Source organism: Stegostoma tigrinum, chromosome 5, assembly GCF_030684315.1.
Source record: "Stegostoma tigrinum isolate sSteTig4 chromosome 5, sSteTig4.hap1, whole genome shotgun sequence".
In the NCBI taxonomy this organism is placed as follows: Eukaryota; Metazoa; Chordata; class Chondrichthyes; order Orectolobiformes; family Stegostomatidae; genus Stegostoma; species Stegostoma tigrinum.
In genome coordinates, this window is record NC_081358.1 from 122,559,795 (window position 1) to 122,584,376 (window position 24,582).

At 41.8% G+C, this 24,582-nt stretch overlaps 2 protein-coding genes across 5 annotated transcripts in view; one reads left to right on the plus strand and one right to left on the minus strand.

Moving 5' to 3' along the window:
• pop1 (POP1 homolog, ribonuclease P/MRP subunit) overlaps positions 1-7,091 on the minus strand; it is a 60,471-nt gene extending 53,380 nt beyond the window's left edge. Inside the window, exons 1-2 of one of the 3 annotated variants that reach the window (XM_059646258.1) lie at positions 6,980-7,091; positions 3,050-3,196 (exon numbers count right to left, since the gene is read on the minus strand). In XM_059646258.1, coding sequence (XP_059502241.1) covers positions 3,050-3,194 — 145 coding nt within the window. In that variant the 5' untranslated portion in view covers positions 3,195-3,196; positions 6,980-7,091. Of the gene's footprint in view, positions 1-3,049; positions 3,197-6,723; positions 6,886-6,979 lie in introns of those variants that run through there. The other 2 variants (XM_059646256.1, XM_059646257.1) reach the window with 2 other exon arrangements.
• Positions 7,092-7,141: 50 nt separating this feature from the next.
• rida (reactive intermediate imine deaminase A homolog) lies at positions 7,142-22,185 on the plus strand. 2 transcript variants are annotated; one of them, XM_059646259.1, is made up of 6 exons: positions 7,142-7,275; positions 12,102-12,207; positions 14,656-14,710; positions 15,205-15,273; positions 20,203-20,258; positions 21,864-22,185. In XM_059646259.1, the coding sequence occupies exons 1-6, from the start codon at positions 7,208-7,210 to the stop codon at positions 21,936-21,938; spliced, it is 429 nt and encodes a 142-aa protein (XP_059502242.1). In that variant the 5' UTR covers positions 7,142-7,207; the 3' UTR covers positions 21,939-22,185. The 2 variants fall into 2 exon arrangements, with proteins under 2 accessions (XP_059502242.1, XP_059502243.1); XM_059646260.1 differs by lacking the exon at positions 7,142-7,275 and adding an exon at positions 8,523-8,651.
• Positions 22,186-24,582: the final 2,397 nt, after the last annotated feature.

Genomic DNA, 24,582 nt, shown 5'->3' on the forward strand with positions numbered 1-24,582 from the left:
GTACATAGGAACAGGGCGGACAGCAGCTCAGTGGTTAGCACAAATGTCTCACAGCGCAAGGGACCCAGGTTCAATTCCACCCTCGTGTGACTGTCTGTGTGGAGTTTGCACATTCTCCCAATGTCTGCATGGGTTTCCTCTGGGTACTCTGTTTTCCTCCCACAGTCCAAAGATCTGCAGGCTAGGTGGATTGGCCAAGCTCAATTGCCCGTAGTGTTCAGGGATGTGTAGCTTAGGTGGGTTCTAGTGAGATGCTCCAAAGGTCTGTGTGGACCTGTTGGGTCGAAGGGCTTGTTTCGACACTGCAGGGATTTTATGATCTATGATCTACGATCTAACTAAACAAACATGAATGCAAAGATAAAGCTCATAGGCAATTTTCAAATTTTGAAAGCAAATGCCAGGGGCAGTGTCACAAATAAACAGATTCAAATTTGAGAGTCTGAACTTTTGAAATTGTAAATTTCTCATGATAAAAATGGATCCAAAACTTGCAATGATAGATTCTGATATTCTGGGGGTAGGGCCTACGCAGCAGTAGCACACTTTTACAAGTGGCTTACCAAGCTCATTGGAGTGGCTCATCCTATACTGGTCCTCATTTTCACCCAGTTCTCATCTATGGCTCAAGGTAGTTATTATCTGCTGGGGTCTGGGTACCAGCACAGAAGTGGTCCAGCGAGCAGGTCAAACAGCTCTTCTACTCGAGGACTTTCAGCATTCAAAGACCACTTCTGGCAGTCTGTGCACATGAAATTAGGCTAAGAACCAACAGTCCTGAGGGAAGACCAGCACTGTTGTAGAACATGTAGAGTTGCTACTTAGTAATTAAATAATCTATTATTCTGTTAAGTTCTCCAACAGTTAAAGTTAGAACAATTCTTCTTTCTTTTGGTTTGTAAGTTAACTGTAGAGCAAGAATAAAACGTATTTTGCTGAAAGCTGCGAAATGTAACCTATCAAATTACATCTGGAACACACCTTACATTTGCCTTTAAATAAGGAAATGTTAGCATCTTGGCTATCTCCTTGATATATTTGAAGGAGACTTGGCCTGGTGCATAACACCACTTCATTTTCGGGCTACTAATTGTCTCAGGATGTTGATAATGGGGGTCCAATGGTCATAATATCAGTGAATATCAAACAGTTAGATTTGCTCCTGCTGTACGTTGTCATTGCCTGGCATTTATGTGGTGCAAATGTTATCGGCTACTCATCCAAAAAATTGTCAATGTGTTGCTGTATGCAGGTATGTCCTGCTTCCATATATGGAGTTGCGAATGGTACAGGACACATCCCCATTTTTGAGTTTGGACTTGAACCAAGACTGTAAAGAGATATGGAACACAGTAGTTTTGACAGAACCCAAAATGAGTATCAATGGGCAAATTTTTGCTGGTTATCTCTTGTCAACCCTATTAATGACCCTTCCAGCACTTTGCTGATGATTAAAGAGTTGGATAAGGACTTCCGAAGCTTGGTCAAACAGGTAAATTATAAGGACCGTAAACCAAAAAAAAACTTACGGATGTAGTAAATCAGAAACAAAAACAGTAATTGCTGGAAGAGCTCAGCAGGTCTGGCAACATCTGTGGATAGAAATCAAAGTGCCCCTTGCTCAGGATCCTTTTAAGGAGCATCCAGAACAGGGGCTAAGAGGTTTCAGGAACTAATTCCAGAGCTTCTGGCCTGGAAAGCTATAAGCATAGCAGTGTTTCCTCTTTTGAATTAAACCAGAGACAGGAGGCTGAGTTTAAAAATTGGTGCTGCCCTTTTAGAATGAAGATGAGATATTTCTCCGTCAGAGTTGTCTCAGAGGAATGGAGTTGGGTCACTGAATATTTTTGAGGCAGAGATGGACAGAATCTTGTTTGGTAAGGAAATCAAGAAGCTGTATCACGGGACAAAGGCAATCACTAAATTGTTGTGGTGCAGAAGGAGACCAGTCAGTCCAACGTGCTTTTGCCAGTTCTCTAAGCATTTTGAATAATTTCCTGCTTTTTCCCAGAACCCTATACATTTCTTAAGGTGAAATAATTATTCAATGCCTCTTGAATGCCTCAGTTGAACCTGCCTCCACCACATATCTGGGCAGCACATTCCAGACACTAACTGTTCACTGTGAAAAGATTTTCCTCATCTTGTGCTTTGCAAAAGGAGCAAACATTTAAAACGTATTCTTTTTGGCCCTTGCTCCTTTTACATGTAATTTCTCCCTGTACAGCCACCCAGATTCCTTGTGACTTTGAAAACGTCAACCAGATCTCTCCAGATTAGATTAGATTCCCTACAGTGTGGAAACAGGCCCTTCGGCCCAGCAAGTCCACCCCCCCCGCCTTGGAGCATCCCACCCAGACCCATCCCCCTATAATCCACACCCCCCACCGAACACTACGGGCAATTTAGCATGGCCATTCCATCTAGCCTGCACATCTTTGGACTGTGGGAGGAAACTGGAGCACCCGGAGGAAATCCACACAGACACAGGGAGAACGTGCAAACTCCGCACAGACAGTCACCCGAGGCTGAAATCGAACCCGGGTCCCTGGCGCTGTGAGGCTGCAGCGCTAACCACTGAGCCACCGTGCCACTCCATCTCTTCTTCACCTACTCCATTCCAAAGAAAGCAGTCCCAACTTCACCTAGTGTTTTCCTCAAGTGAAGGACCTCATCACTGGAAAAGATCATAAACCTCTTCTGCACAATGTAGATGATCACTATGATCCAACTGAATAGCGGACCAGGTTCGATGGGCTGAATGACCTACTCCCATGTTCCCATTCAGATGTTCAGGGTGAGAATGGCTAACGGCCCTAATAGCATTGCTAAACGAGGGGAGAAGGGGAAGACTGCATTGCAGGCTTAAAAGTATACGCTCAAATCAGGACATGTGGCTAGATGAGAATACAACAGATGATGAAGTAAAGTAACAAGGATCTACAGATACCACATACTTTATCAACATGAATTGTTTGGTCTTTTTATTTTCACTATAAAGCAAGTAAACACTGATTAAAAAAGAACAGACTATGCAAACACTTTGTACCTTGAAAACTTGTAAAACTCGGTGATTCAGATGGTCCCATTCCAGATCTGCCAGCCCCTTGGTTGGATGAGGAAAAGGTGATATTGCTTGGCTGGTTTCTCATCAACTTGGCATACTTCTTTTCCTTCCGATTGACTCCAGACATGGCTTTGCAAAGACAATATAATTAACACACTATCATAACAAAATATGTACTAAAATATCTGAAAGATCGCTTTACCTGCGGACAAACAGTCATCAGGGAAGAAAATCTACTGCCCCTTTTAAGGAAGTTGGGGGATGGCTTGGTGTTGGGGGCTGTATGATTCAAATTTTATTCCAAAGAGTTCAATTCTTAAAATAATTTGTAGAAGTAGCCTAGCGATTCATTTATTAATTAATGGGCTGTAATGTGACAGCCCATCATCACTACCTTTCCAGAGCAATGCAGACGGCAAATAAAGGCCAGTCCAAGAACAACAAAATTGATCTAAACATATATTAGAACTTACTGTTTGGTATATAGAAAATAAACATTCTTGTCACATTAGAGATACGAGGTTGACCATTGTACTATGATTCACCATGCAAACAAAAATATTTGAAACTATCCAGTATTGATAAGTTTGTATATCTTTAAAGTTGTTCAATTCCTTACCACATTATGATTGCAACTCAATATCCTTAAGACAAACTAATGGACATCATGCTGAAGTTAAACACATTTTAAGAATTTTTAGTAAAATAATTTAGTAAGATCAAACCACACAAAATAACAAATTGGCTCTCTGCTCTTGCTTTATTCATAGGAACTGGATGAGGCCACTAAGCTGCTCAAAACCTGTACTTCAATATTATGAGACATTAGCTATCACTTTCCATACAGGCCACCAATCATTATGATGTATTCTGTGGGTTTCACATTTACAGTTTTTAATGTTATTGGCTGCTGTGCTCCCAGATGATGTTAGACTGAACAAGTCAGATCCCAGACAAGAACCTTGCTTCATAGAATTGTATTGGTATTGGCAAAGTGACCTCCCAATGTTGCATAAGCATAAAATAATACAGATTTTGCTTCAACAAAATGGAAGTTTATTACAACAGGAACAAGGACAAAATTGAATAATCCAAACTATCTAACTAAAAAATATAAATTTAAAGATTTTAAATTCACACTCAAAGCATAATTCTATTAAACCTAAATTGCCCCTTTATAAATTGAATATAAACAAAACAGCTTTCACATAGTATCCATAACAAATCCCTGGTACAGTTTCCAAAACATCACTCATATAAAACTCACACTAGAGTCCCTGGATCTATACTTTGGTAAGTTTATGCCAATTGCGACTTCAACTTTTAAACAGAAACTGCAATAGCTTCTTCTTGGAGCTACCACATACCTGACTTTCACCTTATTCAGTTGTAAGTAACACCTTAGGTAATTTCTGTTCTGGGACTGAAACCAATTCTTGGCTTGAAGGTAATTTTTATTATTATATCTACCATTCCCTTCTCTGGTGTACTGCCATCCTACTCTAAAGACTTCACAGGACTAATGCTACCCCAAAGTCAAAAGTAAAACTAAAACTCTATCACACAATGTTTTTCTCAAGCTGAGAGAACACACATTCCAGAACTAACAAACATTTGAGGACCAAGATAACCAGGTTCAGACTGGGGACTAGATTTTGTGCAGGAGTTCAGTGGACTTTAGATTGTTTTACAATCCAAATAAAAGTCTATTAGTACATTAAATCTACTCACTCTATAGCTTCAAAACCTGTTCTTTAAAATAAATAATGATTGCACAAATAGTTATAAGTTAATAACCTGGCGACATGTGATTTCTGGCCCCATTCCCTGTATGAAAGGGAGCGGAATTACTGAAGTTCAACAGCACAGCAATGCCTATATTCTGAGCACTCTTTTTGCCCTAGTTGCTGCTAAATATCTTGCAAGAAAATTGACATGATTTGAACGGTTGAGAGTTATCAATATAATGCAATATATAATTCTCCAATATGTGAACTAAAAGGAATCAAAATAAGGGAGGAAAATTTGTTTGGCTAAATTCCATTTGCTAATGATAACCAAGAATAAAGAAATGTTTTGACCCAATTAAAATGAGTCTGATAAACCCTTCTCTTTTCACCTGCAACCGTACCCACGATCTCTTTTACTGCATTGCATCACTTCAGCAGCCTCACAAAAAAGCTATTTAATTTTCGATTCGTTTAAGTCAGAAAAACATTGTTGGACAAAATACTAAGTTTGAGTTTGATTTATTGTTGTCACAAATATGGTGGATTTGAAGAAAACCCTCCAGTATGTACATAGATAAATACTTAAACAGATCTGAAATTGGACTTTTTTCATTACTTTATCAGTATTCACTATTTTATCCCCTGACAACCATAAGATGGCACAACGTATAAAACTGCAGGCATTCAAAAACTTACATTTACATATCAACTTTCATGACATCAGAATGTCACAAAGTGCTTTGAATAGGAAAAATATTTTTTTGAAGTATATTCATTTTTTATGATGGAAAACACAGTAGCTAACTTACACATGAAAAAACCCAACTCTCCAAGCAATAAACTGATTGTTCTAAGGGTGTTTACTAAGGGATAAAAAATATTGGCAGGATAGCAAAGAGAATTCAAGGTTCATTCACATCCAGAGGTGACAAATACAGCCTCAAAACAATGCCTCATCTTTACAATTAACTGGATAACAGAAAATTTGCTACCATTTTTGGACACAGAAACCTAGAAACCAACAGCAGACGTTGGCTAGTTGGCCCTTCTTTCCTGCTCTGCCATTGAACACGAACACACTTCCTCTACCTCAAAAAGATATCCCTACTTTCTCCTCATTAGCCTTGATGCCTTTGAAATCTAAAAAAAAGTTAACATGTTTTCTGAACATATTCAATGTGCCTTCTGAGGTAGCAAGTCCCACAGGTTCACTACCCTTCGAGTCAAGAGATTTTTTTTTCATTTCAGACTTAAAGGGCCTGCCCTGCATCATGAGACAGTGATGACTGGTTCTATATCCCAAAGCAGGGGAAAACATCCTCTCAAGACCTAGACGATCCAGCTCTTTTGGATTTTTATACATTTCAATTAGATCCCTTCTCATTCTTTTAAACTCTACATCCAGGCAAATCAAGCTCTCCTCTTTCGGCCAGTCTGCCATTCCTAAAATTAATTTAATAAAATGTGAGGCTGGATGAACACAGCAGGCCAAGCAGCATCTCAGGAGCACAAAAGCTGACGTTTCGGGCCTAGACCCTTCATCAGAGAGGGGGATGGGGGGAGGGAACTGGAATAAATAGGGAGAGAGGGGGAGGCGGACCGAAGATGGAGAGCAAAGATGCTCTCCATCTTCGGTCCGCCTCCCCCTCTCTCCCTATTTATTCCAGTTCCCTCCCCCCATCCCCCTCTCTGATGAAGGGTCTAGGCCCGAAACGTCAGCTTTTGTGCTCCTGAGATGCTGCTTGGCCTGCTGTGTTCATCCAGCCTCACATTTTATTATCTTGGAATCTCCAGCATCTGCAGTTCCCATTATCTCTAAAATTAATTTACTCTATTTTTGTTTAGCCTCGTTGTTTCTCATATTTTAGTCCCAATTATGCACCTAATCCTACCCCAAATACTTGGACTTATATTGGCCTTCCTCACCTCTAAAAGGGAAACCACAGTCAGGCATCAGCTTAGGTTTGCGGCATCTTGCAACATTCAGTCTTCTAAGGTGACACGTGATTAAGGGGCAGCCGGATGCGCATGACAGGTGCGCCCACACCGAACATGCGTGAAGGCATCAGTACGCGCAATGCGTCAGGAGTGACAAGCAAACTGTATTATGACCATCTTGCCGCTACACCGTTAACGTGATCTTATTTTGCGAAGAGAATATCTTCGGATTACAATAACATACCGAGGATCTAGGCTGTCTTCAGACGAAATTTTTTTGGGTCGTGTCCACAGCAGCCGGTCACTCCCGCATCCCGAACTCCGACCAACGGTCCCGCACGTGAACCTCTTCTGCGGCGGCTGCGCATCCAATGGCATTCTGGGAGATGTGTCCAGTCCGGGACTACAAAGCCCGTGCTGCAGCGCGGGCTGGCTGCCGCATGCGCAGTGCTTGCTGGAACGTTGCTCAGACATGATGGCAGCGTTAGTGAGGAGGGTGATCAGCACTAGCAAGGCACCGGGGGCAATTGGTCCCTACAGGTAATCTCCCAAGAACGATGGAGTAAGATTATCCCCTTTAATTTTGAAGCGGTGTTGGAGATTGACAGCTTGTGTAAGGCATTCAAGAGGGCGCTGAATGATTATTTGCATAGCAATGGTGTGCAAGATATGGGGGGTGGAAGGCAGGAGATTGGGACCTGGTAATGATGCTCGTTTTGAAGAGCCCGTACGGCCTTGACGGACCGAATGGCCTCCTGCGCTATAACAGTTTTGTGTTTCGGTAAACACATGGTACTGCTGTCTTTCAACGGTAGTTTCTTTTTAAAACCAAAGCTCTTGCATTATGACACCTTTTGGAAGTACTTAATTGGTGATACAACACCTTTTTTGGGAGCTGAAGAAAGGAGCGAGGTAACTGCACAGTCTAACTTTAGGACAAGTAGTTTTAAGCGGCTGCTGCACAAGGCAAGATAATAAAATGTGAGGGTGGATGAACACAGTAGGCCAAGCAGCATCTCAGGAGCACCTGAGGTGCTCACCAGCCTCACATTTTATTATCTTGGAATTCTCCAGCATCTGCAGTTCCCATTATTGCTGCACAAGGCAAAGTCCTTTTGAAGTGTTATTACACCTCCCCTCTGATCATATAACTGTTTAAACACTGTGACAGAAGGGGGAAACTACCATATATTCTAAAAGGGTCTCTAGGTTGAAATGTTTTTACTTTTCTATTCAACTTGCAATGAACAGAAATGTGCTCCAGACCCTATCAAGCAATGGGACATATTTGATGCCACCATTGTAAGACCAGATTCACAGCTGCTAATTAATGCATAGCAAACTCTTGAATAGCACTGAGATTTTTGCATTTATTATCATCCAACTGTAGATCAGCCAATTTGTGCCTGAATTTTGTAATCTTAGCACAGTACTGTGTAACTTTTTAATACTCAGAGAGGAGTTGTGTGTTCCAAATTTTGATTACCTAGTTTATTAGCCAGTCAAATCGAAGAACCATTAGTGAGACCATGCAGCCTGAAGCAGAATGTGAATAGGAATAACGCAAAGTAAAATCAGTCACAGGAAGTGACTGAGAGGGGGAAATGGCATTCAGCAGGACAAGGCTTTTTTTTAAAAAAAAAGCTAAATAAATTCAGCAGAGAAAATGAAAATCACTTCTAACATGTGAAAATGAAGTTTGATTTCGATTAAAATGGTCATAGGCAGTACAAGAAAATGTGTGCCATGATTCTTGGCAGCAGTATTGTTTTGACAATAGTACGTTCCAAAGGTCACTTTCTTGCTGTAATATTAATCTGATACTGAAAGCCTGAAGCGAGGAAAAAATCGACGATGGCTACAAAACTGGTTTATGTCTATACTCCCAAAGCTCCGATTAGACTTGGAGTTTACAGGTACCATAGGAAGCCATAAGATTAAGTTATTGGGTTTATAGTGAACTAATCACTCCTCTTTAATGAGTGAACAGCCCTGTGCTCAGATGGGACAATGGTAACTCGACCTTTATCTGGCGATTACCGTTTTCTTTAGTGTAATGTTGGAGTGGTCTGCTGTTTAATTTCTACAGTACTGCGGGTTCTGCGCATGCTGTTTTTTGAATTGAACTGAATTAACTTTATTGTCACATACTCAATGAAAAGTTCACATGTTGGCACTCGAAGTGGCGACAGTGTTGGTATAAATGTACCTGGGTACAGCTTCTTTAGGTACAAGATTTTAAGCAATAGAGAAGTAAAATGTCCAGCATTGCAGAAAAAAGTTAAGAACAACAAACCACATGCACCTAGTTTCCACTCTGCACCGAGCCCTGGTTCTGCCTCGCTCTGGGTTTAGCCTCTAGGATAACGAAGCTGGGAGACTGCCGCGCTGGGCTGGGGGCACGCCATTCTTGGAGGCCGCCCTAGGTGTTCACTACAATAGACTGATGAAGTTGCCGCACCGTGCCGGGAGGTATCTACACCAGGCCACAGGTTGTCGGAATTCGGGAGTCACTGGAGGCTGGGATTTGTCGAGGGCCGGCAGAGAAAAAGTAAAAGAAACGCTAAGAGTAGGTGAGGGAAGAACGGGTGGAACAGACGAGCTCCGGCTGGATCATCCTACTCCACTGCCATATCTTTTATTACCTGTCACAGGATGTGGGCATTGCCAGCTCGGTCAGCATTTCTTTTCTCTTCCATTCCTGATTGCCCTTGTGTGGTATTCCTGTCTAAGCCACTGCAATCCTTTGGGTGTAGGTGTTTGTTAGGGATGGAGAACTGATCAGTTTGTATAGAACATAGAACATAGAACAGTACAGCACAGAACAGGCCCTTCAGCCCACAATGTTGTGCCGACCATTGATCCTCATGTATGCACCCTCAAATTTCTGTGACCATATACATGTCCAGCAGTCTCTTAAATGACCCCAATGACCTTGCTTCCACAACTGCTGCTGGCAACGCATTCCATGCTCTCTCAACTCTCTGCGTAAAGAACCTGCCTCTGACATCCCCTCTATACTTTCCACCAACCAGCTTAAAACTATGACCCCTCGTGCTAGCCATTTCTGCCCTGGGAAATAGTCTCTGGCTATCAACTCTATCTATGCCTCTCATTATCTTGTATACCTCAATTAGGTCCCCTCTCCTCCTCCTTTTCTCCAATGAAAAGAGACTGAGCTCAGTCAACCTCTCTTCATAAGATAAGCCCTCCAGTCCAGGCAGCATCCTGGTAAACCTCCTCTGAACCCTCTCCAAAGCATCCACATCTTTCCTATAATAGGGCGCCCAGAACTGGACGCAGTATTCCAAGTGCGGTCTAACCAAAGTTTTATAGAGCTGCAACAAGATCTCACGACTCTTAAACTCAATCCCCCTGTTAATGAAAGCCAAAACACCATATGCTTTCTGAACAACCCTGTCCACTTGGGTGGCCATTTTAAGGGATCTATGTATCTGCACACCAAGATCCCTCTGTTCCTCCACGCTGCCAAGAATCCTATCCTTAATCCTGTACTCAGCTTTCAAATTCGACCTTCCAAAATGCATCACTTCGCATTTATCCAGGTTGAACTCCATCTGCCACCTCTCAGCCCATCTCTGCATCCTGTCAATGTCCCACTGCAGCCTACAACAGCCCTCTACACTGTCAACGACACCTCCGACCTTTGTGTCGTCTGCAAACTTGCTGACCCATCCTTCAATTCCCTCGTCCAAGTCATTAATAAAAATTACAAACAGTAGAGGCCCAAGGACAGAGCCCTGTGGAACTCCACTCACCACTGACTTCCAGGCAGAATATTTTCCTTCTACTACCACTCGCTGTCTTCTGTTGGCCAGCCAATTCTGTATCCAAGCAGCTAAGTTCCCCTGTATCCCATTCCTCCTGACCTTCTGAATGAGCCTACCATGGGGAACCTTATCAAATGCCTTACTGAAGTCCATATACACCACATCCACAGCTCGACCCTCATCAACCTTTCTAGTCACATCCTCAAAAAACTCTAAGGTTTGTAAGGCATGACCTACCCCTCACAAAGCCGTGTTGACTGTATTTGATCAAGCCATGCTCTTCCAGATGGTCATAAATCTTATCCCTCAGAATCCTTTCTAACACCTTGCAGACGACAGACGTGAGACTTACCGGTCTATAATTGCCGGGGATTTCCCTATTTCCTTTCTTGAAGAGAGGAATTACATTTGCCTCTCTCCAGTCCTCAGGTACGACTCCAGTGGAGAGCGAGGATGCAAAGATCTTCGCAAGTGGCGAAGCAATTGCATTTCTCGCTTCCCAAAGCAGCCGAGGACAAATCTGATCCGGGCCTGGCGACTTGTCAATCTTAATGTTTGACAAAATTTTCAGCACATCAGCTTCGTCTATCTCTATCCATTCCAGCATGCACACCTGCTCTTCAAAGGTTTCATTCACTACAAAGTTCGTTTCTTTCGTAAAGACAGAAGCAAAAAACTCATTTAGGGCTTCCCCTACCTCCTCAGGCTCCACACACAAGTTCCCTATGCTATCCCTGATCGGCCCTACTCTTTCTTTGACCATTCTCTTATTCCTCACGTAAGTGTAAAATGCCTTTGTGTTCTCTCTAATCCGTTCTGCCAAGCCTTTCTCGTGCCCCCTCCTGGCTCTCCTCAGACCATTTTTGAGCTCCTTCCTTGCCTGCATGTAATCCTCTCTAGCTGAACTTGACCCTACCTTCGTCCACCTTATGTAAGCTACCTTCTTCCTTTTCACTAGAAGCTCCACCGCTCTCGTCATCCAAGGTTCGTGGTAAATTTTCTGTATTTTAGATTTTGGACTGAAATGGGAAAATGTTTTTAATTTATAAGTCGGAGAATGGGTATAATTTGTGAACCAGTCGTTCTGTGCATCCTGCAACGAACTGAAAAGTACAGGAAGAGAGATTGGAAAAATAGCAAGTCTTGCCAAGTGAAAAGATCATCTCAGCAAACCCTGTGGAAAAGGGGCCATTGAACTGATCTGGTGTGTCTGATGCAATCATGGCAGCATGGTCACAGTATTAATCCCTGATTTTGCAAACACTTACACTTGTTCAAATCATTTTATCTTTAATGCATTCATCAGGTGTAGGTGTTAGCTGGGCTAGTTTTTATTACCCACCCTAGTTGGCACTTGAATTGACTGGCTTGCTAGGCCATTTCAGAGGGCAGTTAAGAGCAACCACCTTGCTGTGACAGGAGGTATCCTTCTCTAAAGAATATTTGAACTAGATTTCTGTGGAAAGCAATCAATGATAGTTACATGATTGCCATTAGTTGCCCTTGGGAAGCAGAGGCCTTCTCGTATTATTCTATGGTGTGCTTTATGAACACATCCACTTTTTTGTTTTGCAGCCAAGCAGTGGTTGTGGATCGCACCATGTACATTTCTGGTCAGCTGGGGTTGGATCCTGCAACTGGCCAGCTTGTAACTGGAGGAACAGCACAGGAAGCAAAGCAAGTAATATCTAAACTTCATTAACAACAAAATCCCTGGCACACTCTCGGAATACTACAGCACCTATGGTGGTGTATGATATTAGATTGGATTCCCAACAGTGTGGAAACAGGCCCTTTTTTGGCCAAACAAATCCACACTGCCCTTTACAGCATCCCACCCAGACCCATCCCCCTATAACCCACACACCCCTGAACACTATGGGCAATTTAGCATGGCCAAGCCACCTAGCCTGCCCATCTTTGGACTGTGGCAGGAAAGCGGAGCACCTGGAGGAAACCCACACAGACACAGGGAGAATGTGGAAACTCCACACAGACAGTTACCTGAGGCTAATTTTTAAACCCGGGTGCCTGGTGCTGTGAGGCTGCAGTGCTAACCACTGAGCCACCGTGCCGCCCTAAATGAGGTCTAGCAAGTTTTTGCTTGCTCCTTCAACGAACAAATCAGTTAGTTCCATTTTTTCCAGCTATTTTTCTGCAATTTTTTTCTCCACATATTTATCCATTGCCATTTTGAAAGCCATGATTAAATCTGTATGCACCAATAATGCACGGCAGACCGTAACCACTTGTTACTCAAACATTTTACCTCATGTCACCTCTGGTCTTTGCAATCACCAGAAATCTGTGCCCCCTGGTTATTGCTGCTTCAGTCATCATAAACCATTTCTCTTTATTTACTGGCACTAGACCCTTCACCTTAAATACCTCTATCAAATCTCCTCTAACCAACCCTAGTTTCTCCTGTCTTTCTGCATAAGTGATCACTCATACCATTCTTACAAATTTCTTCTCTACTCGGCTCAAAGCCTTCTCTTCCTTCCCAAAGCCCAAATTATGCACAACACAACATTCATATATAAATGTATAATAGCTCTGACTGCTTTTTATTGAATCATAGAATCCCCACGCCACAGAAGGCCCATCAAGTCATTCATTGTTGAATCATCTCAGAGCTTTAATTTTGTAAACATCCCACTTCCCATATTTTCCATTCTTTGGTTTTAATTGTATAAAATAATTTTTTGACCATGTTCTCCCCCTGACTCGTGGTTTCTGAGGATTTCACAATGAATGGTTCCAGTTTACACTGCTGCTGTTTGGATCAGTCATGTACTGATATTTGCCCATCTAGACTTGAACACTAGAGCAGTGATCGTCAGAGGCGTTTGTGCGTTTTTGCTCAGTTACCTGACCTTCCCTACAGCAAGTTGGTTTTTTTTTTAAAAAAAAAATTCAGTGTTGACCAAGTGACCTCCTCATAATGTTTGCCACTCTTCTCTTGCTGTCGTTCTTCAGCTGAAAATCAGTTGCATCTTACTGCACTTGTGGATGCAAAAGTGAATCAGTTTTCACTGGACTTGCACAGCTAAAATTAACATCTGAGAATTATTTTCATGAAACATAGGTACACTTTCTCTTGTCCTTTTTAAGATGTGGGTGACTCTGAAAAGGCTAGTATCTGTTGAATCCTAATTTGTCTCTAAACTGAATAGCTTGCTGGCCCATTCCAGAGGCCAGTTCAGAGTCAATCACATTGCTGGTCCAGAGTTGCATGTGGACCAGACCAGGTAAGGACTGCATGTTTTCTGCCCTAAAGAGCACTAGTAAACTAGATGGCTCTTCCCCCTCCACCCACTGCATCCCAAAACCAGTCCAACCTGTCTCTGCCTGCCTAACCTGTTCTTCCTCTCACCCATCCCTTCCTCCCACCCCAAGCTGCACCTCCATCTCCTACCTACTAACCTCATCCCACCTCCTTGACCTGTCCGTCTTGCCTGGACTGACCTATCACCTCCCTACCTCCCCACCTATACTCTCCTCTCCACCTATCTTCTTTTCTCCCCATCTTCAGTCCGCCTCTCGCTATTTATTCCAGAACCCTCACCCCATCCCCCTCTCTGATGGGTCTAGGCCCGAAACGTCAGCTTTTGTGCACCTGAGATGCTGCTGGGCCTGCTGTGTTCATCCAGCCTCACATTTTATTATCTTGGATTGTTACAAGAAACAGTTTATAGCTGCCACCGTTACTGAGAATAGATTTATAATACAAATTCACGAATTCAGCTGCCATGGTGGAACTTGAATTCATGTTCCAGAGCATATATCCAAAGGCCTCTGGATAACTGGTCCAATGACATTACCAGTCCTCTACCATCTGTCCTTGATGAACCATTGTAATATGTGTGCATATAAGTCATTATGCCCCAGTCTTTGAAGATATTTGCATGTTTGGGTGTTCAGAATTTGCAACCAGTTATAAAACCATAATCACAATACAACACTTTAAAATCTTTGTGCACTTTGAAAAGTCGTAGCTACTTAAATGGCTTATAGTCTCAAATGGATCTGGTAACAGATCCATAGGCCCTCAACAGATCTGCACAGAATAATAATGAGAAAATGACTGATTATCAGATACTCCTTTGTAATTTTTTTTTAATGACAGGCACTCATCAACATGGGAGAGATCCTAAAGGCTGCCAACTGTAACTACAATAATGGTATGGTATTTCTCCTTTTGGTGCACCAGCAGACTTTTGTATCTTTAAGTCAGGAAGAAAAACAGCCTGGAATGAAAAGCCTAATGATGACAACGAATACATTGCTGATTGTCAGAAAGACTTATCTGGTTCAGTAATGCCCTTTAGGGAAGGAAACTGCCATCCTTACCTGGTCTGGCCTACATGTGACTCCAGACCCACAGCAATGCGATTGACTCTTAACTGTCCTCAGGGCAGTTAGCGATGGGCAATAAATGCTGGCCCAGCCAGCAATACCCTCCAACTTGATTTGTTTCTCTCTCTGCAATGCTACCTCTGTATGCTGCCGTCATTTTTCTGTTTTAATTTAAATGTGCTTAATTGAATAATGTTCTCTGTCATGGCAGTATGTTTTAGGAAAACAAACATTCTAAAGAAATTGTGTAAAACTTTGACTTGTTGTCTTAATTTATATTGAGCACTTACTGACAATTTCTTTTTAATTTATATCCTAGTTGTAAAAACAACAGTTTTGCTGGCAGACATCAATGACTTCAACAATGTTAACGAGGTTTACAAGCAATGTAAGTACACATTTTCATGGTTGTATATCTTTTTAGTGCAATGCAAGCATAAGAACAGAAGGCCTAGGAGTAGACCATTTGCATCCTCAAGCTTGTTCCTGTTAATAAGATGAGGTTAAACTTTTACATCCACTTCACTTTGCTGTACATTCTTCTATTTTTGATTTCATTAGCATCCAAAAGTTGATCATGGGCTCAGTGACTGATCACTGAAAATCCTCCAAGGTAGAATGTTCCAAAAATTCTCACCTCACTGAGTGCAGAAATTTATCCTCCACTTAGTCCAAAGTGCTGAACTTCTTCCTTTGAGACTCTGATCTCTAGTTCTAACTTATTGAGCCTATGGAAACATCTACCTTGTCAATCACCCTGAAGAATTTTATTCTGTGAGGATTGTCCCTCTTTCATCTGAATTCTGAAGATGCTATTCCATGAAATTAGTTTAGTGCATACTTGCTGCACTTCCTGTTGAGACAAGTATAGATCTCCCATTTTTACACTGGGAATTTATAATTCTCTGAATTATGATCCATGCCAGTGAATGATTTGCTACTTTGGCAATGCTATTTAGCTGCAGTACTGAGTCTTTCCAACCAATCTGTCATAGGACCTCTGTTTTAAGTTGTTTTGATTTATGTAAAGCACATTTGCTGTTCATGATCAAGACATTTGTCTTTTAATTAACTAGGGAATGCTTGAGGTCAGCAATGTAGATACATTTAAAGAGAAGGTTAAATGATGGTGAGAACAGAAGGGCATGTGAACCATTGTTATGATCCCAGCTGATATTACTACTGAACTAGTCAGATCCCAGAATGAAATCTGGCTTGATAGATCTTCTATTTAACGTGACAGTCTTTCTTTCAGTGAAACATTAAGCATAGAAGGATTGTAAGTTTTTTTTTGTTCAAAAGAATGAAAATAAGTTAAAACTACCAAACTAACAAAATGTTGTTTGAAAGATTTCAAAACAAATGATAAACTATGACATACTCCCTAGTACCATGACTTTAAAATGACTCCAAACCAGATAAAGTTCTTTTTCCTACCAAAACCTGTTGGTTTGGCCCACTCCATTTTCCTCCACTCCTGTTCTGTGAGCTGTAAAGCCCTGGTCTACACCCTCAGCTTAATCTTTAAACTTTCTCAGCTTTAAATGTCCATATCGGTTTCTAACCATACACTCCTTGTAAACCTGCTTGTCAAGCCATTGGTTTAGTTGCAAACATTTTGTCCCCCTGCAAAGTAACATCAGTGTTCCTCTGGTGAAGCGTTGGTGTTCTATCCTGACTGTTATTTATGTGCCTCTGTTTGTTGGGGTGGTTGGCATCACTTCCCGTTCTGTTTCTCAGTGGTTTATACATAGGGTCTAATTCAACATGTTTGTCGATTTTTGAAGTTCTGGTTAGAATACCAGGCCTCTAGCAATTCCCTGGCGTGTCTCTGTTTTGGCTTGTGTGACTATGGATGTGTTGTCCTGCTCAAATGTGTCCCTCTTTCTCCATGTGTAGTGAGACAAATGAGAATTGGTTGTGTCTCTTGGTGGCTAATTGGTGTTTGTGTATCCATATTGTCAGTTTTCTTCCAGTTTGAACTACGTAGTGTTTCTCTCAGACCTTGCCTGGTATTTTGTATGTTACACTGGTTTTGGGTATGGCATCCTTTACATTCATCAGTAGCTGTCATAGGGTGTTTATTGGTTTGTGGGCTACCCTGATACCTAGGGGTCTGAGTAATCTTGTGGTCATCTCTGAAATGTCCTTGATGTATGGTAGGGAGATTTTAGTGAGTCTGGTAGTGTTGTATCTTCCTGCTGTGGACTGCCTCAGAGGTAATAGTGGCTTGGCGAGCATATCTACCATGTCATCCACCAGCTGAGCTACAAACCTTGAATTTTAAACATCTACAGGTGCCATGCCCTCACACTGGCCCACAGGTGGAAAACAAATGCCATTCGGCTAAGTGCAACCTGTGAACAACCATACTTCCTGCACCAATGCCTCAGAGCATGTACTGCCACAAAACTTAACATATACACTGCCTATCAACAATCTACAATCAACAATGATTTGAGTTATGATCAACAATACCCACAACCGCCTCCACAAATATGAACGGGGAAACTGTGCTTAAAACTCAGTACTCCAGCGTAACTGACCTGGAATGGACGTCCACACTAGAAGAAGCCATCAGCAACAAAACAACAACAAAAGACCAGAACCAAGTGTTTTCTTTTTTTAAAAAAAAACAGCCCTACAAGGGGGAAAAACTGTCAAATCACCCACATCAACGACACAGACAATACTGATTTTTCATGGATTTAAACACCTCGGACCAATCACTTGCAGGCACTGAGACTGCCCTAGCACGTGGACTGACTTATAACTACAGAGGCACCAAAATAAACTGACTTCCTGGCTGCTCTTGAACTGACAGTAAAGAGCAACGAAGTCACGGAGGAAATACAACAGTCCATCAGACAGACGATAGTCCTGACACTGTGCAAAAAAGTAAGCGGAATTCATTCAATACAGAGGAGAGGAAATCCCTGGAAAGAATCAAGAAAGACAAGAACATTGTAATCTTTCGAGCAGACGAAGGACACATGGCAGTAATCCTCAGCAGAGCCCAATACATTTTGAGAAAGCTAACACGCTACTAGCAGATACTGATATCTACCAACGGATGGTGATAGACCTGATGCCACAATTAGGGAACTAGATTACCATGATCCTGAAGAGAAATTACACCACTCTGATATCAGCAAAACAGACTTTCAAAAAATGAAGCCAGAGGGATCCAAAATGTACCGCTTCTATGGATTCCTTAACATACACAAAATTGAAATATTTATTTGACAACACTACCCACTCCATCCACTCATCTCAAGAATTCCTCAACATCATTTAAGGTCACCAGGATGAGATGATATCCTGCGATGTACCAGTACTGTTTTACATCCATAAACATTGACCTAGCCAAAGAGACAATTGCCACACTGTTGGATAAATCAAGTAGACAGGTATCCCAGGGCACCACCAACATCAATAAACACATCACCATGAAACTGCAAGACGTGTGCCTCACAACCCACTTCACCTTCAACAATGGCATACACAGACAAATTAACGGAACACCAATGGGATCCCCGATATCAGGACTGATGGCAGAAGCAGTAATGTAGAGTTTAGAATGGACAGCACTTGCCCACTGTACAACTCAAACTTTGGGTCTGATGTGTAGATGACCCCTTTTGTGATTGATCAAACGCACACATCTAGAAGAAACCCACTGACAAGCAATATTCTCCATAGAATGAAATTCACAAAAGAAGAGAACAACACCCTTCCTGGACATAATGGTAAAACACCAAAAACAGGGTTCTCCAGACAAGCCTATAGAGAAAGACCTCGCATCCGGACCAGATACTCAGCTTGCAACCACACCAACGCCCACAAACTGAGTTGCATCAGGACATCATTTAAATGAGCTGTAACACATTGCTGCAACCCGGAACTACGCAAAACAGAACAAGAGCACTTGTACGGAGTCTCCAAAAGGAATGGATACCGGAAAAGCACAATCTGCCGTTGCCTCTGCGGAAGACACAATGTGACCAGACTCGCTAATCACCAAGGACATTTCAGAGATGACCGCAAGACTACTCAACCCCTAGGTATCAGTAGCCTGCAAGCTATCGATGACTCTATGACAGGTACGGATGAATGTAAAGGATCCCAAAACCAGTGTAACATACAAAATGGCATGCAAGGACTGAGAAACATTACATAGGGCAAACTGGAAGAAAACTGACAATAAGGATACACAAACACTAACCAGCCACAACCAATTCTCACTTGCCTCACTGTGCGCGGACAAAGAAGGACACAAATTCGACTGGGACAACACATACATAATGACACAAGCCAAAACAGACATGCCAGGGAATTGCTAGAGGCCTAAGTACAAACCACTGAGATGTGATCCAGAAGTGATACCAAACACCCCAACAAACTGAGGCATATAAATAACAAGTGGGACAGAACACTGACGCTTTGCCGACGGTGCAGTGACGATGTTACCTAGCAGGGTGACACAGCATTTGCAACTGAACCCACAAGCTTAGCAAGCATGTCTACAATATCATCCATGATCCAAGCTACGAATCTTCTCAAACTTCAACTACTCCTGTCCTGAAAGTTTTCACAAACTGCAACCCTGACATTGAGCCAACTTGTTAACTTAACTGCTCTTCACAAACTTAATATTCCAGGTGAAACTATTCTTCTGTAACTTCAACTAGGATTCCCTCAAACTGAATTCTGAACCCTTTTTTAACTAAATTTTTCAAATAAGAAACATACTCAGCTTCTGCTAAGCCAATAGAATTACTTCTTCCCTGTCATGGATGTTTACAAAATAGATTTAAGGCCAATCTGCCCATGTCCTGTGTGTCAACAAAGATCTAATGATACTAATCCCATTTTTCAGCCCTTGGTCCATATCCCTGGATGTTGTGGCAATCTACCACCCTTTTCAAGCATCAAGATCCAGACTTCCACTACTCTCTCCAGCTCTCTTCTTAGCTGTATACCTTTGTTTAACCCTAAATCCAACTTGTGTGTGGGGGGGGAGGAGTTGAAGTACCTTCTCTCACATTTAAGACCACAATCTAAACCCAAACTTAGATTAACACTCCAGGAGGCCTGCTGTCTGACACATACTGGTTTAAAGCTGTGATTTCATTTTTTTAAAAGAAAGACTGACAGAAATTTGTCAAACACCAACATGCCCCTGATTTTAAAATCCAGGTTCTTTTCATTTAAAACCAACATCTTTCATCACACCATAAATGCTGGCACAGGGCATTTGAGTTGAATGACTTTGTTTGTTTGTCATATTTTGTGAATAAACCTGTTTCTTTCTTAGACTTTATGACGAATTTCCCAGCCAGAGCTGCCTATCAGGTTGCTGCATTGCCTCGGGTAAGCTGGTTTGGTGGTTTGTCTTGGATCAATTTGTCAATACATTTCTGGGAGGAATTGGGAAATGTTGGAAAATTGGAAAGAAAAGATAATCTGGACTAATATTAATAATTGAGCACGTTTTAAAAGGCAAACACTTGCTCTGATATTTTGAGGTCTTAAAATACAATGACACTGGAAACGTAATCTCTCAACACTTCAATTAACTTCCTGTATGGATATAGCTAAACAAAAGTCCAGGTGACTTTGTTTATATTTTGGTCAGGCAAAATGCCATAATTATGGGAGTAGTTCTGAGGGTTTGCTGTGTTGAGATTTTGAATTGTCAAGCTCCATTGTCGATTCCAGTACAATAGCCGTAAAGCTCCCAAATGTGTATTTAGCAGCAATCTGCTACCTATCGCTTCATATTTGCAGTCGTAAAATTGTTTTTTTCACTTTCCCTGTCTTTTTTTGCCTTGGCTTTTTATTAGACATTGGGAATGAGGTTACCATAAAGGGCTCTCCTGCTCAATTTCTTCCCTCGCCTGAGGTGTGAATGACCCTTGGGTAAAACCACCACCTCGCTCTCATGGTCTGATCGGGACAATAGAAACTAATTACTCTTACCCAGAAATTTCTACTTGAAAGGAGTCCAAAACGACAGGCTATCTACAAAAGATTATTCTTTCTTGGCATGGCTGGCCAGGCCAACATTTGTTGTTGTTCTTCCTTTTAATTTGTCCTTCGAATGTGAGGCTTTTGTGGCCATTTAAGAGGGCAACTAAGAGTTAGTGTAGGTCCAGAATCACAGGTGGACCAGTCTAGGTAAGAGACAGCACATTTTTCTTTCCCTAAAATATGTTTGCCACAATCAATCGTCATGATCACTATTCTAGGGGCTAGCTTTTGATTTCAGATGTATTAATTGAACTAAAGTTTCACCAGCTGATATGGGATTTGAACTTTGTCCTCGAGCGCATCAGCCTGAGCATCTCAACTTACTAGTCCACTGACATTACCACAATTCCCTACAATCACTAATAAATATAATAGGGAACTCTGGAGAGACCTCAAGTGGTGAGAATGTGGAGCACACTTAATACTGGGAGAAGATGAGGTGAATTGCATAGATCCATTTAAGCTGAAGCTAGACACAAACAAGAGGTTATCCCAGTTGGACGGGAGGAGACTTGTGTGAAATATAAATCAGCACAGACATTTGTGTTTGAAATGCCTTGTTTGTGTTGCAGTTTCTGGGTGACACAGCTTTTGTGATCCCATCAGAATGAGCAGGTTAAAATAGTATCAGAGATAATGGGAACTGCAGATGCTGGAGAATTCCAAGATAAAATGTGAGGCTGGATGAACACAGCAGGCCAAGCAGCATCTCAGGAGCACAAAAGCTGACGTTTCGGGCCTAGACCCTTCATCAGAGAGGGGGATGGGAAGAGGGGTCCGGAGGGGGGAAGAGGGTAACTTCTTCAGGTTAGGCATCCCTGGAAGAGGCTTCGCAGTGATGAATGAGCAGGTTGCTCTGTTTCATAGAATCCTTGTGGCTGGAACTATGTTTAGAGGTCAAGTATTTGCCTCTACACTGAGTTTTATTTTCTGCTTTCTTTGCAGGGGGGCAGAGTTGAGATTGAAGCTGTGGCAGTATTGGGACCAATTGTGGATGGGGCTTTGGACCAGAAATTGTGAAATGGCAACTATCACCATGGATACATAATAGAAGGAAATCACTGAATTGATTTTACATTTAAAAGTTCAACATCAATCTTGTATGGATCAATAATATTTAAATCAGGCTCACTTTTTATCAAAACAAAACTAATATTGTTTTTCAAACTTTGATCACTAGATATAAAGTACCATTTTGCTGCTGAAAAATAAGTGACTCTTTATGGATGATTAAAGTTCTTTGCATAATAAACAATGTGAAATTAAACATGGAGCTTGTTTGTTTATTGACAACTTGTTCTTTTTTTTTATTTGGAAAAGACTCTGGGCTGGCCTTGGCAGTTTTGAGAGCAATACCAGAGTGAGCTGGCAAATTGCAATCCAGTTAAGGTGGAGGTAAACTTTCCTTTTTGAGTGCTACTTCTGAAGAGAAACTAGTCTTTGAATAGTTCTCCCTCCTCCTTTCCACGCTGCCAGAAACAAAACTGATCAGTGTAATTTGCAAGTGTTTGTGTTTTTTTTTTAATTTATTATAAATTGTTTGTTTGGATGCCAATGTTGCTGTGGTCCAGAGCTGCATCCTTGAAACCACCACAGTCCTTGGGATGTAAGTACACCCACGGTGCTGTTGGGGAAAGCAGTTCCAGGATTTTGGCAGTAAGGGACTCATGATGCTGTGCCCCAAGGCCAGATGGTGAACAGCTTGGAGGGGAATTTGCTATTTCAATGCATTTGCTGTCCATGACTTTCTGGGTGGGCAGGGTCATGGGTTTGGAAAATACTGTCAAAAGACCTCCAGATGACTACTACAGTACACTTTTGTTAATGGTATGCACTGCCTCCAGTGGTGAAGGGCATCAGTTTGACAGTGGTGGATGGGGCGCTAATCAAGTGAGATACTTCGTCATAGAATGTGTCCGATTTTTGATTGTTGTTGAAGCTCCATCCATCTGAACAAGTTGGGAGTATTTCATTGCACTCATGACTTGTGCTGTTATGGAATCTGTAGACCATGGCCAGGCATTGAGAAACCAGAAATGAGTCACTGGCTGCAAAATTCCTAACCTCTGACCTGTGCTTGTCACCATACCTGTGTCTGTTCAGTTACCATTAGGAATTTGATGATGGTAATTCCATTAAATATGGGGGCCTACGGTTAGGTTCTCTTGTGATATGGCAGGTTATGCCTTTGTGACATTTTGGCATGTCTACTAGGACTCATAAACATTGTTTATAGATATACCATAGAACAAATCCTCGACCCCCAAGAAATTAAAGTTGTGAATGCAGCCCAGTCCATCTCTCAATCCAACCTTCCCTCCAGTGACTCCATCTACACTTCCCACTGCCTTGGGAAAGTAGCCAACGTAATCACAGACCGCTCCTAACCCAGTTATATTCTCTCTCGTAGGTCAGAAGATACAAAAGTTCGACAACACACCAACAAATTTTGAGAACAATTTCCTTTGTGCTGTTATCAGACTTGAGTGGTTTCTCGTACAATTTAGAGTTGATCTTTCTCTGCACCTTCCCTGTAGGTGTAACTATATTCTACCTTCTGTTTTTAGTACCCTGATGTACCTGTGTATGATTTGTCTGGATAGCAAGGAGGGGGGGAAACAAAACTTTTCACTGTATTTTGTGCATGTGACGATAATGAATCAACACAAGCACTACTGACCAGCCCAAGCCTGGCTAGTGTCCGCAGTTCTGAAGAAGAATCGTCATACTGGACTAGAAACATTAACTGTTTTCTCTGTCCACCGATCTGCTGGATCCATGCGGCACTTTGTTTTCTTGATATTGTCTGGTCTTGCTACAAATCGACATGGGCCACTTTGGTTTCTCAGGAGTCGCAAATGGTTGTAATTGTCACACAGCTCATCAGTGGAAGGCATTGCTGAATCATTTGAAGTTGGTTGGCCACAGGACATGTTCCTAAGGAACAAGGGCTCTTGTGGTACAGTGGTAGTGTCCCTAAATCTGTTCCTTCCAAACCCATGACCACTACCATCAAGAAAACCAAAGGCTGCATATAGAAGGGAACCCAACTACTTGCGTGTTCCCTCTAAGCAATTCACCATCCTGACTTGGAAATATATTGCTGTGCTATCATTGTCATTGGGTTAAAATTCTGGAATTCTCTCCCTTACAGCATTTACGGGTCCACTTTCTGTCAGGGATCGCACAGGCTCATGAAAGCAGCTCATCACCACGTTCACAATGGCAACTATAGTCTGGCAGTAAATGACACCCATGCCTCAAGTTTTTGTGTGTGTGTGTGTCAAGTTGCCCAAGGCTACTGTCCCATTGTCAATGGGATTGGGCTTAACAGATGTTTGCTTGACCAAATAATAGCTTAGCAACAGCCTTATAATGAAGGGTTAAACCATAAAGCAAGGGAAATGTTTGACTATTTATCTCTCAAATCTGAATATATTTTCAACAATTTGGATTATCACAAGTTCGTGTAATAGCTGTTTACGCTGCAATCCATTTTCCCTTGGTATTACATGTTTTTGTAATTTATTCAGTTATTTTAAAGGACTTCAATGAGAAAACTTTGAACCAGACGTGAAACAGAATTACATAAATTGGGAAATGGCTTTCTAAGAGTTTATACCCATAATAGTACCAGATAAGACTTAAGTAATAATGCCTTTAT

What these genes read in the sequence shown, in the direction of transcription:
- rida (XM_059646259.1), top strand. Translation starts at nt 7,208, where the DNA reads ATGATGGCAGCGTTAGTGAGGAGGGTGATCAGCACTAGCAAGGCACCG. An exon ending in CAGCACAGGAAGCAAAGCAA is followed by an intron (nt 12,208 to 14,655) that starts GTAATATCTAAA and finishes TTTTAATGACAG; the next exon opens with GCACTCATCAACATGGGAGA. An exon ending in TAACGAGGTTTACAAGCAAT is followed by an intron (nt 15,274 to 20,202) that starts GTAAGTACACAT and finishes TTTCTTTCTTAG; the next exon opens with ACTTTATGACGAATTTCCCA.